General features: G+C 44.1%; 1 protein-coding gene across 1 annotated transcript; it reads right to left on the bottom strand.

Annotated features, from left to right (window-relative positions):
• Window positions 1-463: 463 nt before the first annotated feature.
• Window positions 464-3,376, bottom strand: LOC109731794 (uncharacterized). The gene is made up of 5 exons (XM_020290965.3): window positions 3,066-3,376; window positions 2,843-2,892; window positions 1,515-1,638; window positions 1,336-1,443; window positions 464-1,264 (listed from the first exon to the last, which is right to left on the bottom strand). Exons 1-5 carry the CDS (start codon window positions 3,238-3,240, stop codon window positions 642-644), a joined length of 1,080 nt encoding a protein of 359 aa, XP_020146554.1. The 5' UTR covers window positions 3,241-3,376; the 3' UTR covers window positions 464-641.
• Between the last annotated feature and the right edge of the window lie 15,889 nt (window positions 3,377-19,265).

The following is a 19,265-nucleotide window of genomic DNA, read 5'->3' as shown; positions in this document are numbered from 1 at the left end:
CGCTAACAAAGCTCTGTATTGCCATGCTAGTACTGATTGATTGGTCCACAGTAGATCAACGTGCACATCAGATTTCTAATATTCAATTTTTTGGGGTCGGGCTGATGTGCTAAGAGCATCTCCAACAGACGTTCAAAAACTGCCGCGCGCTAATTTTTTTAGGTTTTTTAGGCGCTAGACAACTCCAGCAAAAACTATAAAATAATGCGCGCGCAAAAAAATGTTAGGTGCGCTCTGAAAAACGCTATCTCATGCTGCAAATTTAAGGCACCGGATTGTGCGCGCTTCACAATTTACATTGCGTCTTTTTTTGGACGCGCGTTTTTGGGCATCTGGTAATCAATGTTAGGTTCGGTGCGCTAAAACTATTTTAGGACGCGAAATTTTTATGCTCCTGTTAGAGATGCTCTAAAGGACTAACGTTTGCACACCATTTTCTTCCATTTTCTTATTGAGCGGATCATTTGCACTGCACAAACGCATGATTTTATTTTTCAAACACCGTAGCCGCTCTGGGCTCACGGCATAACCGCATCCAGTCCCACGAATCGCGCCACCTCCAAATCCAGAGGGAACACATCTACGATCCATTAACCAATGGTGGTACTACCGTACCGCAGCCATATTCATTCCAGCCTTAGCTAGAAGGAGAACGTGAAGCGCATGTCGTGCTTGTACACCTGGCCGGGCCTCACCGTCACCGACGGGAACTCGGGGTGGTTCACGGCGTCCGGGTACGCCTGGGTCTCAAGGCAAAACCCGCCGTACTGCTCGTACAGCTTGCCGCCCTTCCCCTTGGTGTGGTTCAGGAAGTTTCCGGTGTAGAGCTGCATGGCCGGCTGGTTGGCCCACAGCTCCAGCGCGCGCCCGGACTTGCCGTCCCGGACCGCCGCCACCTTCCGCATGCCTTCCCCGTCGATGACGTAGTTGATGTCGTACCCGTAGACTTTGCCGCCCATGACCTGCCGGATGCGCGCGCCGATGGGCGTCGGCGTGCGGAAGTCGTAGCTCGTGCCGGCCACGGGGTCGACGCGGCCCGACGACGGGAGCATCTCCACGTCCAGCGGGGTGTACCGGGACGCGGAGAGCTGGAGCGTGTGGCCCAGGATATCGCCGCTGCCCTCCCCGCCCAGGTTCAGGTACACGTGCTGCAGGAAGTTCACCGGCGTCGCCTTGTTCAGCGCCGTCGCGTTCGTGCGGATGCTCAGCTCGTACGGGCCCGTCAGCTGGTACGTCGCGTACACGTCCAGGTCTCCGGGGAATCCTGCTCATTTCTCATTTTTAACCATGGGTATTGATTGCATTGCGCGATACAAGTTTCTGAACAAAATGGACCTTGCTCTCCGTCGAAGCTGCGGTAGTACATGGTGATGTATGGGGAGTCGCCGCCGGCGACGTACTCCTTCACCGTCCATATGACCTTGCTGAACCCCCTTTTGCCACCTACAGTGCAAACGCACAATCAATGGCAGGCACAACAAACCTCTGATCGGAGCAAGCAGACAATATCATACCATGAATTGCGTTCTTTCCGTCGTTGATGTAGGTATGGTACACTTTGCCGTCGAGGACGAAGCGGCCCCTGGCCATTCTCTGCGCCACCCTCCCATTCAGCGGCCCAAAGTAAGAGGTATCATTCTGAATAACCAGAGGGGACAGCAACTTGAAATTAACGTGGTGTCTCATCAGGACAGCAATAAAGTTGAGAGATCAGGCGAATAATCGGACAAATCTTTGCTAGGATAAGATATGATTTCACATGCTTGGCGCGTTGCTTATATATATGTATGTACGGTGGCCTTTCAGATTTTGATGATAATATGGATCGGAGCAGCACGATGGAGTGATGGGGCCTGGTTGGGGAGTGTCGTCATTGTGTACCAGCTCAAAGATTGACGGCTTGCGCACAGGACTTTTCTGAAACTTTGTTAGTTGGTGTTGAGGTGTCATTTTCAACTAGTCTAGCATGGCGGCTCGCTGATAAGCTTCTCTGAAAATCTGTTTGATTGGAGGAAGACTTGGCTCGTGCATGGAAAATTCTGTTGCCGGGCTGTTCTGATCTTGCCATATATGCTTTGACCACTCAAACTTTTGGGAAGAGGCTACAGTAACAAGGGACATGTGTGTAACACGGGGGAGGGTTGGGATTAGTAGACAATGAACGGAAAATCTGCAGCGGGTACGGGTACGGCAGACGAGGGCCATCCCACGGCCAGAATCTTTTAGAAAACAAAAGCTCTCCCTTCATCATTCTACGGCCACAAGTTTTTATAGTTTCTTTTAGAGAAGTTGTTTCACATGGTGGGCAATTAGCACGACATGTGAACTACTCAAAATCACAAGAAGGATTGGATCCAGCTATAGCTGTTTGTCGGTTCGTTTGTTTATTCATGATCATGTAGTACTCTTGTCTGCTTAATTTTCTCTTGTCTGTACTTTTGATCCTTACATGTAAGAGTTTTGACCTTCAAAAAACATGCAAGAGTTTTTCAGAAAAGGCAAAACTGATGAGCTATTGACTATTGACAAAATGGTGGTGAATACAGGGTATTCGGAAGAGCATGCCGGCATTGATGCTAGCCTAAAGGTTGAGTGATATTCTCCTCCTGACTCGTACTAACGAACTGTAATCAAGTAACAGGCACGCAAATGAAACCCAGCGATTGCCAATTGAACAGACAGGAATTCAGAGGAACAGCCCATATATATGCCCTGAACCTAAAAACAAAGGAGTAAAACGAGGAGTGGCGCAACGCAATGTTCTAGTATGACCAATCTACATTTCAGACGGACGCTCAAGGAATGCGCAAAGGTGATTTTTAGAAGGGTTCGGTGAACTTACAACATACTCAGCGAGGGTGTCCATGCCCAGCACAACATCAGCCAAATTCCCTGCAAAATAATTTGTCGTGAGGTAAGTGAGTCTCACACGCCACACGAGGGCAAGATCACACATAAGAGGCGATATGATTTTCTTGGTATGGGAACAAGATCTCTTCTGTTTTTCGGGTGGAAACAAGATCTTTTGTTTTTCTTTCCGGGTAGAGAGAAGAAGATGAAGATACCTTTGGAATCAGGGACGAGGATCGACATGATGGTGGCGCCCCAGTTGGTCATCTTGACGGAGAAATCCCCTCTCTTGAGCTCGTACACGCCGACCATCTTCCTCGCGTCGGCGCCGCCGGCCAGCGCGAGGACCGCGAGGCACAGGAGCGCCGGAAACACAGGAGCCCTCGCCATTGGAGGCCAACGCCCTCTCGCAGGTTACCAGTAGCAGGAAGGAAGAAGAGGACGGCTGAGAAGATGCAGGCACGCACTGAACCAGGCTATCTCATCCAGAAGGGGCGGGCAGAGCTGTGATATAGGCCGGCGGGCAGTTGGAAGGCTGGGCCTGGGCTGCAAGCTTCCCTTTAGACCAGGGATCTCTTTTTTTAAATACAGTATATCTTTCTAAAATACAGTATCTGCTTGACAAAGTAAGGAAATCAAAATGAAAACGAGGTCAAAAATTTTGGGTTGTCACGCGCTTGCGTGCCCACGTGTTGCTTATATAGCCGTACTGCAGGCCGTCGGTTACTCGGTTGTGGACAGCGTCGGCCGCCCTCGTGCTCGCCGGGTACCGGCGGTTGGACCAAAGCAAGCAGCGGCGTTTGATCGTCTGACGCAGCCAAACAGAACGCTAAGGCCCAAAAGCTTGACGAAGCAGGCTGTGTTCCGTGCGCTGCAGCTGCTGAGAAACAGCCGGAGCAGGTCAGCAGTGAGAATGCAGCTGGTGGAAAGATATGCTTGGTATGCCCTGGGTCCTGCAAATGTTCCATTAGTGCTGATTAACATGGGTTAGCTTTTTTTTTGGGAAATGAATTACGTACCAGCTGTTTTTGACCCATTCTTTGCATAATTGTCGTGATTGAGACCCATTTAGCCCATTTTTACCTATTTTATTTATTGTTTAAAAGTGACTTAAGCCCGGTTGTAACGGTTTGGGAGTAGTCCGCACGTGTCATGTTGCAATGGTTTTCGTCCGGTTTTTTCTTAATTAACCGGGCAATTCTCTTCTGCTTATTTAATCAATGAGGCAAAACTTTTGCCTCTCCGTTTTGAGAGAACTGACTTAAGCATGTATTCTTTTACATGGAAAAGGATCCCGATCGGTACCGGTCACACGCTCGTGCCAGTCGCCTCATGCTCGCATCCCTCCTTTAATCCCTCACACGTACATGACCTGCTCTTGGGCCCTGCCATTGCTACCTCAGATCTTTATTCATTTTTCTTCTTTGATGAGACGAATGACACACACAACAACCAAATCCCCCACCATCGTCTTCCTCACCTTTGCAAAAAATCTCAAATTTGACAAAGTTCATGAATTTGGAAATAAGATAGTAATGATTTGAAAAAAGTTGTGAATTTTGAAAAAGTTCGTAAAAAATGAAAAAGTTCGTATATTTTTAGAAAATCATGAATCTGAAAAAGTTCATCTATTTTGAAAAAAGGTTTGCTGATTTAGAAAAAAAATTGTAAAAATGATTAAGAGTTAGTGGATTTGCAGAAGATTCATGCATTTGAAAAAAAGTTGACGATTTGGAAAAAGTTCACGTTAAGAAAAGTGTTCATGGATTTGAAAAATGTTCACGAATTTGAAAGCTTCATGAATTTAAGAAAAGTATGCGAATTTAGAAAAGAAAAGGAAATGAAAAGGAAGAGAAAATTTGCCTAAGAAAAGAAGAAAATGAAAAAAAAACATCCAACTAAAACTAGAAAAAATCAGAATGGGGAGACGATGAGGCACAGCAGGTAAGCTTCCCATTTGGTTACTGTTCGTGGACTGGCCTATAACCGACGCTGAGGACGCCAAATAGAGTTTGGGATATATCGACGCCAGCACATGACGGGGGCGGATCCTATTTGGCGCTTCAGGTGCCCATTACTGTGTATTTTACAAACAGGTCCCTGAAGCCCTCTAGGCTGGGCCGGGCCCTTTAGCTATATTTTTTTCTTTTTTGTTTTTCTATTTACTTAAATTTCGTGAACTTTTTTCAAAATCAACTATGTTTGTTTTAAAAATTATGACTTTTTCAATTTTGTGAACTTTTTACAGAATTGATGAACTTTTTAAAAAATCGATGATTTTATAGAAAGTTCTATAAATCGATGAAGATTTTTCAAACTCAATGAATTTTTTTTCCAAAAAATGATGAAGTTTTACAAATTCGATAAAATTGTAACCAAAGAATTAGTGAATTTGAAAAACATTCATGCATTTGGAAAAAAGTTAACGATTTGAAAAAAGTTCACAAATTTAAGAAAAGTGTTCATGTGTTTGTAAAAATGTTCAAAATTTTGAAATTTTCATGAATTTAAGAAAAGTTTGTGAATTTTAGAAAGGAAAAGAAAATGAAAAATAAAGAGACAAGTTGCCTAAGAAAAGAAGAAAATGAAAACTCGATGGGACTGAAATAATTGCAAACGATTACAAAGAGTTGGCAATGCCATCTCAGTGGAACTGAGATCCATATCGGTGGATCCGATTTATTAGGGTTTGGTTTGGCAGTGGCGGTGTCTTGGTGAACTCAGTGGGTCCAGATTGAAAAGTTTCGGTGGGACCGAGTTGAAAATTAGGGTTTTGGCCGAGTTGAAAATTAGGGTTTTGGACAGATTTGGATAGAGAAAGTGGTTGAGGATTTTGGAGCAATATCACTAAGAACTTGAGCCACGAGATCATCATCAAAGCCTCATCCCCTTTTCATAGTATTGACTTTCCTATGGACTCAATATGATCTTGGATCACTTAACCAAAAATGAAGAGTCTTGGCTTTTTGCCAATCCATATCCTTAGCACTTTTAGGGCTCCACATCTCTAGTCCTTGCCATGCCAATCATTGAACTTCCTGAAATCTTTCACTTGAATGGATATTAGTTCAATGAAATATATGTTGTTATTAATTATCAAAACCACCCAGGGATTAGTTGCACTTTCAAGTTCCTAGCGTCGTCACCACACAAAAGGTCTATGCGGAGGGAAGAATCGCAGGGTTCTGAGGCAGAGGATAGAGGAGAAGAAATATAGTGTGCGTGCCATGACAACATCAGTGCAGTAGGGTGTAGGAGAGGAGGCCGAGGTGAACGGTGGCGATGATGACGCCACTACAGCAAGACGCAGGGGAGGAGATCGAGCAGAACCACACCGACGAGGCGTCAGTGTAACAGGACGTGGGATAAAAAGCCTAGAGGAATAATTAAGGAGTGTCTAAAATCAGACCACGCATATGCATATGTACACTCACGAGGATGGTGTAGATCTACTCTTCTATGATCGTAAAAAAACGTGCAAAATGAAAGTCGTGTGGAACTGCGAGATGAAGCTACTTGTCAAAGGAAATTTCAAACGTCGACTATGTGCGATGAATTTGACAAAATTTCTCCAAAATAGATTCAAACATGAGCACGAAATTAAACATTTAGGATGAAACTACGAACCGATCGCTTGATTGCAACATCAATGTGCTTCGTTTTTTGTAGAACTTATCTCAAACCGAAGCACCATTGTGTAGATTAGAAGGAACTAATAAGTGGACGAGATTACGAGTTAAATGAATAGACGAGGTGCAACCTGAGGTACGCCACTTATGAGACCGAGCGAGGTTGAATTCCCTGACCCACCCAAGTGCACTCTCGTGCATCGCATGAGCTTGGCTGGCCGGAACTGCCGATTTGGACGTTTCTAGTGGGCCTAGCTAGGAGGCGCTTTAAGTACCGTGTGATACAACCCTAGGAGGTGTTTTTAGTTTCCGTGTGATGCAGCCCAAATAGTGAATGCACGCAACCAAACAAGCAAATTTCGTCCCGCACGGTCCTGATTGGGTTTTATGCAGGCAACCAAACACGCCCCTACTGCTGCACACTAAATCGCGGCCGCACTAAAGGACTAATTTCCGCACAATTTTTATTTCTTTTTTCTTACTATCAAACATGCCCGTGCGTTGCGACAGGAGAGAAAAACTCACATGCCCTTAACCCGAACAACCTAAGCACCTCATTTTTTGTACATGTCTTATATTTCGACATGGCGTCGCACCGGTCTTGCCGCATATCCTTTTTTCCTTCCCACGCCGGTGGTGGTCGTGGTGCCCGCGTGATAACAATGCATTTGGACGTGGACCTAAGGCGATGAGCTCGGCCACCACACACACCTTTATTAAACTGCACCAGTGCAGGAGAATGTTTAGGACTATATAAACTAATCTCATTGAGTTGGATGTGTGGGCCACCGGCAGTTAGCTACTCCCTGCACCTTGTCAATACGTCACCCCTTATAACGATTGACTACAGTGAGAAACAGAAAAAACAGTACCAAACATTACAATAGCATCATCTCCATTAACCACTCCACACGTGTCAATAGCATCATCTTCGGCTGGCCACCCCACACCTACCAAATTAAGTCCATTTGTGCATCATATATTGAGATAAGAATGGGCTTAAATGAAGTGGGGATCTCACTTTGGATATCATGTGGTCGCCTCAGCCATGTCCACCTCACAATGTTCGTGCTTTGCTACGTACTAAATGGCGGTTGCCATAAACCCGGGTTTGTCGAGTCGAGTACGTTCCATATGAACTAAATATATGAGCTTGATTCAATGTGTATTGAGTATACGTTGTGAAAATAGGAGGCATGTCCGAGAATTTAGTTTCAGTCTGAATCTTACAAGAAACAACTGTGATTAATCCCTCGCTAAAAAATTGGGCATAAGTTACACTAACAATAACCCTGAGAATATACTGAAAATTGACACACTGATTAAACTATTGATGCATTTGAAGTCCTAGAAAACTTAATTACCTTGCATTCCTACCCATGCAGTTTGCCTCCAACAACAAATGCCTTCATATTACTGCCATGTAAATTAAGGTTAGTGTAATCCACTCCCAGCCTGCGCAAACTGCAACAAATATCACATAAGTAAAACATTTTTATTGAAACGGAGGTAAAAGCTTTGCCTCATCTCATTAATAAAGAAGGGAAACGGAACAAAGTTTTACGAGGTCCATTAAGCCTCCACAAATGGAAAAGGGAAGCCCACTCTCGCGGCATGAGAGAGCCCAAATGTTTTGCCCACGCAAGTACCCAATTTTTAGCCTCCAAGTGGATGTTGTTAATTAGCAAAGAAGGCAGAGAGGACTTGCTTCTAAAAACTCTAGCGTTCCTCTCATTCCAGAGCTCCCAACAGACGAGCATGAGGAGCAAAGAGACCGCCCTTATCCGATGACCGCGCCGAAGGACAGTGGATGTCCACCAATGTTGAACCGTGTGGAAACCTCCCCAGACCGCAAAGTTTAGTTCTGGTACATCATGAAGGAAATATGCCCTAGAGGGAATAATAAAATTGTTATTTATATTTCCTTATATCATTATAAAATTGTTATTTATATGCCCTAGATGGTTAAGTTTCCTGACAATAGACATGTGTTGTCATTTGATGAACGGATCGCATCATTAGAGGATGATGTGATGGACAAGACCCATCCGTTACCTTAGCATAACGATCGTTTAGTTTTATTGCTATTGCTTTCTTCATGACTTATACATATTCCTCTGACTATGAGATTATGCAACTCCCGAATACCGGAAGAACACTTTGTGTGCTATCAAAGGTCACAACGTAACTGGGTGATTATAAAGATGCTCTACAGGTGTCTCTGATGGTGTTTGTTGAGTTGGCATAGATCGAGATTAGGATTTGTCACTCCGCGTATCAGAGAGGTATCTCTGGGCCCTCTCGGTAATGCACATCACTATAAGCCTTGCAAGCAATGTGACTAATGAGTTAGTTACGGGATGATGCATTACGGAAAGAGTAAAGAGACTTGCCGGTAACGAGATTGAACTAGGTATGATGATGCCGACGATCGAATCTCGGGCAAGTAACATACCGATGACAAAGGGAATGACGTATGTTGTTATGCGGTTTGACCGATAAAGATCTTCGTAGAATATGTAGGAGCCAGTATGAGCATCCAGGTTCCGCTATTGGTTATTGACCAGAGATGTGTCTCGGTCATGTCTACATAGTTCTCGAACCCGTAGGGTCCACACGCTTAAATGTTCGATGACGATTTGTATTACGAGTTAGGTGATTTGATGACCGAAGTTTGTTTGGAGTCCCGGATGAGATCACAGACATGACGAGGAGTCTCGAAATGGTCTAGAGGTAAAGATTGATATATTGGATGAAGGTATTTGGACACCGGAATGGTTTTGGGACGTTTCGGATATTTATCGGGGAACCGAGGGGTTACCGGAACCCCCCGAGGAAGTTATGGGGCTTAATGGGCCATAAGTGAGAAGGAGAGGGAAGGCCACAAGGTGGCACCCCCCCAAGGGCAGTCCGAATTGGACTAGGGAAGGGGGTGCGGCCCCTCTTCCTTCCTCTCTCCCTCTCCTTCCCTCCTTCCCCCTCTTGGATTAGGAAAAGGGGGGGTGATTCCTACTAGGTTTGGAGTCCTAGTAGGCCTCCCCCCATGGCGCGCCTCCTCCCTGGCTGCCGGCCTCCTCCTCCCTCCTTTATATACGGGGGCAGGGGGCACCCCAAAGCACAACAGACAATCTCTTAGCCGTGTGCGGTGCCCCCCTCCATAGTTTAGCACCTCGGTCATATCGTCGTAGTGCTTAGGCGAAGCGCTGCGCCGGTAACATCATCATCACCATCGCCCCCTTCATGTTGAATGAACGCTCCCTCGTCCTCAACTGGATCAAGAGCTCGAGAGACATCATCGTGCTGAACATGTGCTGAACACGGAGGTGCCATACGTTCGATAATTGGATCGGTTGGATCGTGAAGACGTTCGACTACATCAACCGCGTTACTAAACGCTTCCGCTTTCGGTCTACGAGGGTACGTGGACACACTCTCCCGTCTTGTTGCTATGCATATCCTAGATAGATCTTGCATGATCGTAGGTATTTTTTTTGAAATACTGCGTTCCCCAACGGTGGCATCCGAGCCAAGTCTATGCGTAGATGTTATATGCATGAGCAGAACACAATGAGTTGTGGGCGATAATAGTCATACTACTTACCACCAACATCTTACTTTGATTCGGCGGTATTGTTGGATGAAGCGGCCCGGACCGACATTACATGACCGCATTCATGAGACTGGTTCTACCGACGTGCTTCGCACACAGGTGGCTGGCGGGTGTCTGTTTCTCCAACTTTAGTTGAATCGAGTTTGACTACGGCCGGTCCTTGTTGAAGGTTAAAAGCAACAAACTTGACAAAAAATCGTTGTGGTTTTGATGCGTAGGTAAGAACGGTTCTTGCTAGAAGCCCGTAGCAGCCACGTAAAACTTGCAACAACAAAGTAGAGGACGTCTAACTTGTTTTTGCAGGGCATGTTGTGATGTGATATGGTCAAGACATGATGAGATATAAATTGTTGTATGAGATGATCATGTTTTGTAAAAGTTATCGGCAACTGGCAGGAGCCTTATGGTTGTCACTTTATTGTATGAAATGCAATCGCCATGTAATTGGTTTACTTTATCACTAAGCGGTAGCGATAGTCGTAGAAGCAATAGTTGGCGAGTCGACAACGATGCTACGATGGAGATCAAGGTGTCAAGCCGGTGACGATGGAGATCATGACGGTGCTTTGGAGATGGAGATCAAAGGCACAAAATGATGATGGCCATACCATGTCACATATTTTGATTGCATGTGATGTTTATCCTTTATGCATCTTATTTTGCTTACTACGTCAGTAGCATTATAAGATGATCCCTCACTAAATTTCAAGGTATAAGTGTTCTCCCTGAGTATGCACCATTGCTACAGTTCATCGTGCCGAGACACCACGTGATGATCGCGTGTGATAAGCTCTATGTTCACATACAACGGGTGCAAGCCAGTTTTGCACGTGCAGAATACTCGGGTGAACTTGACGAGCCTAGAATATGCAAATATGACCTCGGAACACTAAGACCGAAAGGTCGAACGTGAATCATATAATAGATATGTTCAACATAGTGATGTTCACCATTGAAAACTACTCCATCTCACGTGATGATCGGACATGGTTTAGTTGATATGGATCACGTGATCATTTAGATGACTAGAGGGATGTCTATCTAAGTGGGAGTGCTTAAGTAATATGATCAATTGAACTTTAATTTATCATGAACTTAGTACCTGGTAGTATTTGCATGTCTATGTTGTTGTAGATCAATGGCCCGTGCTACCGTTCCCTTGAATTTTAATGCGTTCCTAGAGAAAGCTAAGTTGAAAGGCGATGGTAGCAACTACACGGACTGGGTCCGTAACTTGAGGATTATCCTCATTGCTGCACAGAAGAATTACGTCCTGGAAGCACCGCTAGGTGCAAGACCCGCTGCAGGAGCAACTGCAGACGATATGAACGTCTGGCAGAGCAAAGCTGATGACTACTCGATAGTTCATTGTGCCATGCTTTACAGCTTAGAATCAGGATTTCAAAGACGTTTTGAACGTCATGGAGCATATGAGATGTTCGAGGAGTTGAAGTTAATATTTCAAGCAAATGCCCGAGTTGAGAGATATGAAGTCTCCAACAAGTTCTATAGCTGCAAAATGGAGGAGAATAGTCCTGTCAGTGAACACATACTCAGAATGTCTGGTACCATAACCACTTGACTCAGCTGGGAGTTAATCTTCCTGATAATAGTGTCATTGACAGAGTTCTTCAATCACTGCCACCAAGCTATAAAGGCTTCGTGATGAACTATAATATGCAAAGGGAAGAAGGGGAACTTCAAGAAGAACGGCAAGCAAGTTGCTTCTCAAGTGAAGAAGCCCAAGTCTGGACCTAAGCCTAAGACTGAGTGCTTCTACTGCAAAGGGACTGGTCACTGGAAGCGGCCCGAAGTATTTGGCGGATAAGAAGGATGGTAAAGTGAAAAGTATATTTGATATACATGTTCTTGATGTGTACCTTACTAATGCTCGTAGTAGCGCCTGGGTATTTGATACCGGTTCTGTTGCTCATATTTGCAAGGGGCTACGGATTAAAGAAAGATTGGCTAAGGACGAGGTGACGATTCGCGTGGGAAATGGTTCCAAAGTCGATGTGATCGCAGTCGGCACGCTACCTCTACATCTACCTTCGGGGTTAGTTTTAGACCTGAATAATTGTTATTTGGTGGTAGCGTTGAGCATGAACATTATATCTGGATCTTGTTTGATGCGAGACGGTTATTCATTTAAATAAGAGAATAATTGTTGTTCTATTTATATGAGTAATATCTTTTATGGTCATGCACCCTTGATGAGTGGTCTATTTTTGTTGAATCTCGATTGTAGTGATACACATGTTCATAATATTGAAGCCAAAAGATGCAAAGTTAATAATGATAGTGCAACTTATTTGTGGCACTGCCGTTTAGGTCATATTGGTGTAAAGTGCATGAAGAAACTCCATGCTGATGGGCTTTTGGAATCATTTGATTATGAATCACTTGATGCTTGCGAACCATGCCTCATGGGCAAGATGACTAAGACTCCATTCTCCAGAACAATGGAGCGAGCAACTGACTTATTGGAAATAATACATACTGATGTATGCGGTCCGATGAGTGTTGAGGCTCGCGGCGGGTATCCTTATTTTCTGACCTTCACAGATGATTTGAGTAGATATGGGTATATCTACTTGATGAAACATAAGTCTGAAACATTTGAAAAGTTCAAAGAATTTCAGAGTGAAGTGGAAAATCATCGTAACAAGAAAATAAAGTTTCTACGATCTGATCGTGGAGGTGAATATTTGAGTTATGAGTTTGGTCTTCATTTGAAACAATGTGGAATAGTTTCGCAACTCACGCCACATGGAACACCACAACGTAATGGTGTGTCCGAACATCGTAATCGTACTTTATTAGATATGGTGCGATCTATGATGTCTCTTACTGATTTACTGCTATCGTTTTGGGGTTATGCTTTAGAGACGGCTGCATTCACGTTAAATAGGGCATCATCTAAATCCGTTGAGATGACACCATATGGACTGTGGTTTAGCAAGAAACCTAAGCTGTCATTTCTTAAAGTTTGGGGTTGCACTGCTTATGTGAAAAAGCTTCAACCTGATAAGCTCAAACCCAAATCGGCGAAATGTTTCTTCATAGGATACCCAAAGGAGACTATTGGGTACAACTTCTATCATAGATCCGAAGGCAAGATATTCATTGCTAAGAATGGATCCTTTCTAGAGAAGGAGTTTCTCTCGAAAGAAGTAAGTGGGAGGAAAGTAGAACTTGATGAGGTAACTGTACCTTCTCCCGAATTGGAAAGTAGTTCATCACAGAAATCAGTTCCAGTGATTCCTACACCAATCAGTGAGGAAGCTAATGATGATGATCATGAAACTTCAGATCAAGTTACTACCGAACCTCGTAGGTCAACCAGAGTACGATCCGCACCAGAGTGGTATGGTAATCCAGTTCTGGAGGTCATGTTACTTGACCATGATGAACCTACGAACTATGAGGAAGCGATGGTGAGCCCAGATTCCGCGAAATGGCTTGAGGCCATGAAATCTGAGATGGGATCCATGTATGAAAACAAAGTGTGGACTTTGGTTGACTTGCCCAATGATCGGCAAGCCATAGAGAATAAATGGATCTTCAAGAAGAAGACTGACGCTAACGGTAATGTTACTGTCTACAAAGCTCGACTTGTTGCGAAAGGTTTTTGACAAGTTCAAGGAGTTGACTACGATGAGACCTTCTCACCCGTAGCGATGCTTAAGTCTATCCGAATCATGTTAGCAATTGCCGCATTTTATGATTATGAACTTTGGCAAATGGATGTCAAAACTGTATTCCTTAATGGATATCTTAAAGAAGAGTTGTATATGATGCAACCAGAAGGTTTTGTCGATCCCAAAGGTGCTAACAAAGTGTGCAAGCTCCAGCGATCCATTTATGGACTGGTGCAAGCCTCTCGGAGTTGGAATATATGCTTTGATAGTGTGATCAAAGCATATGGTTTTATACAGACTTTTGGAGAAGCCTGTATTTACAAGAAAGTGAGTGGGAGCTCTATAGCATTTCTAATATTATATGTGGATGAATATTGTTGATTGGAAATAATACATAATTTCTAGATAGCATAAAAGGATACTTGAATAAGAAATTTTGCAATGAAAGACCTCGGTGAAGCTACTTATATATTGGGCACCAAGGTCTATAGAGATAGATCAAGACGTTTAATTGGACTTTCACAAATCACATACCTTGATAAAGTTTTGAAGAAGTTCAAAATGGATCAGTCAAAGAAATGGTTCTTGCCTGTGTTACGAGCCGTGAAGTTGAGTCAGACTCAATGCCAGACCACTGCAGAAGATAGAGAGAAAATGAAAGTCATTCCCTACGCCTCAGCCATAGGTTCTATCATGTATGCAATGCTGTGTACCAGACCTGATGTGTGCCTTGCTATAAGTTTAGCAGGGAGGTACTAAAGTAATCCAGGAGTGGATCACCAGACAGCGGTCAAGAACATCCTAAAATACCTGAAAAGGACTAAGGATATGTTTCTCGTTTATGGAGGTGACAAAGAGCTCATCGTAAATGGTTACGTCGATGCAAGCTTTGACACTGATCCAGATGACTCTAAGTCACAAACCGGATACGTATTTATATTGAATGGTGGAGTAGTCAGTTGGTGCAGTTCCAAGCAGAGAGTCGTGGCGGGATCTACGTGTGAAGTGGAGTACATAGCTGCTTTGGAAGCAGCAAATGAAGGAGTCTGGATGAAGGAGTTCATATCCGATCTAGGTGTAATACCTAGTGCATCGGGTCCAATGAAAATATTTTGTGACAATACTAGAGCAATAGCCTTGGTGAAGGAATTCAGATTTCACAAGAGAACCAAACACATCAAGAGACGCTTCAATTCCATCCACGATCAAGTCAAGGAGGGAGACATAGAGATTTGCAAGATAAATACGGATCTGAATGTTGCAGACCCGTTGACTAAGCCTCTTCCACGAGCAAAACATGATCAGCACCAAGACTCCATGGGTGTTAGAATCATTACTATGTAATCTAGATTATTGACTCGAGTGCAAGTGGGAGACTAAAGGAAATATGCCCTAGAGGCAATAATAAAGTTGTTATTTATATTCCCTTATATCATGATAAATGTTTATTATTCATGCTAGAATGGTATTAACCGGAAACTTAGTACATGTGTGAATACATAGACAAACAGAGTGTCCCTAGTATGCCTCTACTTGACTAGCTCGTTAATCAAAGATGGTTAAGTTTCCTGACAATAGACATGTGTTGTCATTTGATGAACGGGATCACATCATTAGAGGATGATGTGATGGACAAGACCCATCTGTTAGCTTAGCATAATGATCATTTAGTTTTATTGCTATTGCTTTCTTCATGACTTATACATATTCCCCTGACTATGAGATTATGCAACTCCCGAATACCGGAAGAACACTTTGTGTGCTATCAAACGTCACAACGTAACTAGGTGATTATAAAGATGCTCTATAGGTGTCTCCGATGGTGTTTGTTGAGTTGGCATAGATCGAGATTAGGATTTGTCACTCCGAGTATCGGAGAGGTATCTCTGGGCCCTCTCGGTAATGCATATCACTATAAGCCTTGCAAGCAATGTGACTAGTGAGTTAGTTACGGGATGATGCATTACGGAACGGGTGAAGAGACTTTCCGGTAACGAGATCGAACTAGGTATGATGATACCGACGATCAAATCTCGGGCAAGTAACATACCGATGACAAAGGGAATGACGTATGTTGTTATGCGGTTTGACCCATAAAGATCTTTGTAGAATATGTAGGAGCCAATATGAGCATCCAGGTTCCGCTATTGGTTATTGACCAGAGATGTGTCTTGGTCATGTCTACATAGTTCTCGAACCCGTAGGGTCCGCACACTTAACGTTCGATGACGATTTGTATTATGAGTTATGTGATTTGATGACCGAACTTTGTTCGGAGTCCTGGATGAGATCACGGACATGACGAGGAGTCTCGAAATGGTCGAGAGGTAAAGATTGATATATTGGACGAGGTTATTCGGACACCGGAATGGTTTCGGGACATTTCGGATATTTATCGGGGAACCGAGGGGTTACCGGAACTCCCCGAGGAAGTTATGGGCCTTAATGGGCGATAAGTGAGAAGGAGAGGGAAGGCCACAAGGTGGCGCGCGCCCCCCAAGGGCAGTCCGAATTGGACTAGGGGGAGGGGGCGCGGCCCCCCTTCCTTCCTCTCTCCCTCTCCTTCCCTCCTTCCCCCTCTTGGATTAGGAAAAGGGGGGCGGGGCGATTCCTACTAGGCTTGGAGTCCTAGTAGGACTCCCCCCTGGCGCGCCTCCTCCCTGGCCGCCGACCTCCTCCTCCCTCCTTTATATACCGGGGCAGGGGGCACCCCAAATCGCAACAGACAATCTCTTAGCCGTGTGCGGTGCCCCCCTCCATAGTTTAACACCTCGGTCATATTGTCGTAGTGCTTAGGCGAAGCCCTACGCCGGTAACATCATCATCACCGTCGCCACGCCTTCGTGCTGACGGAACTCTCCCTCGTCCTTAACTTGATCAAGAGCTCGTGAGACGTCATCGTGCTGAACGTGTGCTGAACACGGAGGTGCCGTATGTTCGGTACTTGGATCGGTTGGATCGTGAAGACGTTCGACTACATCAACCGCGTTACTTAACGCTTCCGCTTTCGGTCTACCTGGGTACGTGGACACACTCTCCCGTCTCGTTTCTATGCATCTCCTAGAAAGATCTTGCGTGATCGTAGGTAAATTTTTTGAAATACTGCGTTCCCCAACACATCAAACCCCGTCTTTACAGCCGCCCATACTCTGAGTGAGTAGCCGCATTGGAAAAGGATGTGTGATGCAAATTTAGGCTCCCTCTTGCATAGCTGGCACAGCCCGCAATTTGGCCAACCCCTCTTCTGAAGGCGTATACGATTCTAGGAGGAACGTGTATTGTGTTCGTAAATCATTCGGAACAAAAAATGAATAGCTAATGAACTTAATACAAATGATCAAATATCTACTACTCTAACTTCTAAAGAGAAGAAGAAGCTGCATGTAGATGTTTGCCCGCTGATGAAGGCGTTTCATGAGTATAGTCTCATGTGTTTTTTTTGCAGGTGGAATATAGTCTCATGTTGACCTTGTAGAACCATCGTGCACCTTGCACTGTCGGATGTTTCATTGTTTTCTCTGCTCCCATATAGTCTTTTGTGGCCTCTGAACCTCAAATCTTAGTACAACAGCAAATTAGCTTATAGTTTCATTAGAAAAGAATTTGAAAAACAACACCAATGTTCCGATTGAAAACATGATGTGTTAGTAATTGGCTCTTGTGATGGTCCTGTTGCCGAGAGCCGCCAGCCCACCACGGATTTGACTGACCACGCAACAAATTGGTGTTCAATTTAATCCCTCACTAAAACCTGGGCATAAGTTACACTAACAATAACCTTGAGAATATACTTAACTGATTAAACTATTGATGTATTTGAAGACCTAGAAAACTTAATTACCTTGCATTCCTGCTCGTGCAGTTGGCCTCCAACAACAAATGCCTTCATATTACTGCCATGTAAATTAAGTTTAGTGTAATCCACTCCCAGCCTGCGCAAACTGCAACAAATATCACAAAAGTAAAACATTTTTTTTAAACGGAGGCAAAAGTTTTGCCTCATCTCATTAATAAAGAAGGGAAACCGAACAAAGTTTTCCGAAGTCCAATAAGCCTCCTGATACGTCTCCAACGTATCTATAATTTTTTATTGTTCCATGCTATTATATTATCTATTTTGGATGTTTAATGGGATTTAATATGCTCTTTTATATTATTTTTTGGACTAACCTATTAACCGAAGGCTTGGTGCCAGTTTCTATTTTTTTGCCTATTTCAGTGTTTTGTAGAAAAGGAATACCAAACGGAATGAAACCTTCGCGATGATCTTTCTTGGAACAAACACAATCCAGAAGACTTGGAGTTGAAGTCTGGAACTCCGCGAGGCGGCCACGAGGCAGGAGGGCGCGCCCAGGGGGTAGGCGCGCCCCCACCCTCATGGGCCCCACGGAGCTCCACCGACGTACTTCTTTCGCCTATATATACTCTTATACCCTAAAAACATCAGGGGGAGCCACGAAACCACTTTTCCACCGCCGCAACCTTCTGTACCCGTGAGATCCCATCTTGGGGCCTTTTCCGGCGATCTGCCGGAGGGGGAATCGATCACGGAGGGCTTCTACATCAACACCTTAGCCTCTCCGATGAAGCGTGAGTAGTTTACCACAGACCTTCGGGTCCATAGTTATTAGCTAGATGGCTTCTTCTCTCTCTTTGATTCTCAATACAAAGTTCTCCTCGATGTTCTTGGAGATCTATTCGATGTAATATTCTTTTGTAGTGTGTTTGCCGATATCCGATGAATTGTGGATTTATAAACTTGATTATCTATGAATATTATTTGGTTCTTGTAGCGACCCGACCTCAAACGGTCAAGTCTCTGTGCTTCAGTGTCATCCCTGGATCGGTAATGCTGACACACACAGTACTCGAAGGATTTATAACAGAGTACCAATCACACACTTATTACATCGAATGTCTCAAAAGAGAACTTATTACAATGAATATGGCTTAAGGCCATCTAACACGATAATAGCGGAAGGCTTGGAAGATAAAGTGAGTCCATCAACTCCAACGGCATAGCTGAGTGCAAGACAACGGCCTAGCGAACCTTACTCCTCGTCTAAAAAGTCTGCAACATAATACGTTGTAGCCCGAAAACGGGTCAGCACATGGAATATGCTGGCAATGTAACACAGTAGTGTAATGAACAGATAAATGCTATCACTACATGCATATATGGCTGGTGGAGGCTATATGGTTATAAGGTTTTGCGAAAAGCCAATTTTTTCCTACAACAAAGGAATAGATTTTATTTAACTATCATGGTAGTTGAAACATCATTGAGAAGGTTCCTCCAACTCAATCCCAATTAAAGTAATCATTAACAAACAAATTAAATTAGAGTGATGAGATACAATAAGATAATCCAAGTACTAGATACTCAAGATGTCCATAGCCGGGGACACGGCTAACCATGATTAGTTTGTACACTCTGCAGAGGTTTGCGCACTTTTCCCCACAAGACTCGATCTCCTCCGATGGATTTCTCGTACTACATGGTGTTTGAGAAATGGATGATCGAGACACAGTCTT

This window comes from Aegilops tauschii, chromosome 2 (genome assembly GCF_002575655.3).
Source record: "Aegilops tauschii subsp. strangulata cultivar AL8/78 chromosome 2, Aet v6.0, whole genome shotgun sequence".
In the NCBI taxonomy this organism is placed as follows: Eukaryota; Viridiplantae; Streptophyta; class Magnoliopsida; order Poales; family Poaceae; genus Aegilops; species Aegilops tauschii.
This window is presented reverse-complemented; position numbering and strand designations above follow the sequence as displayed.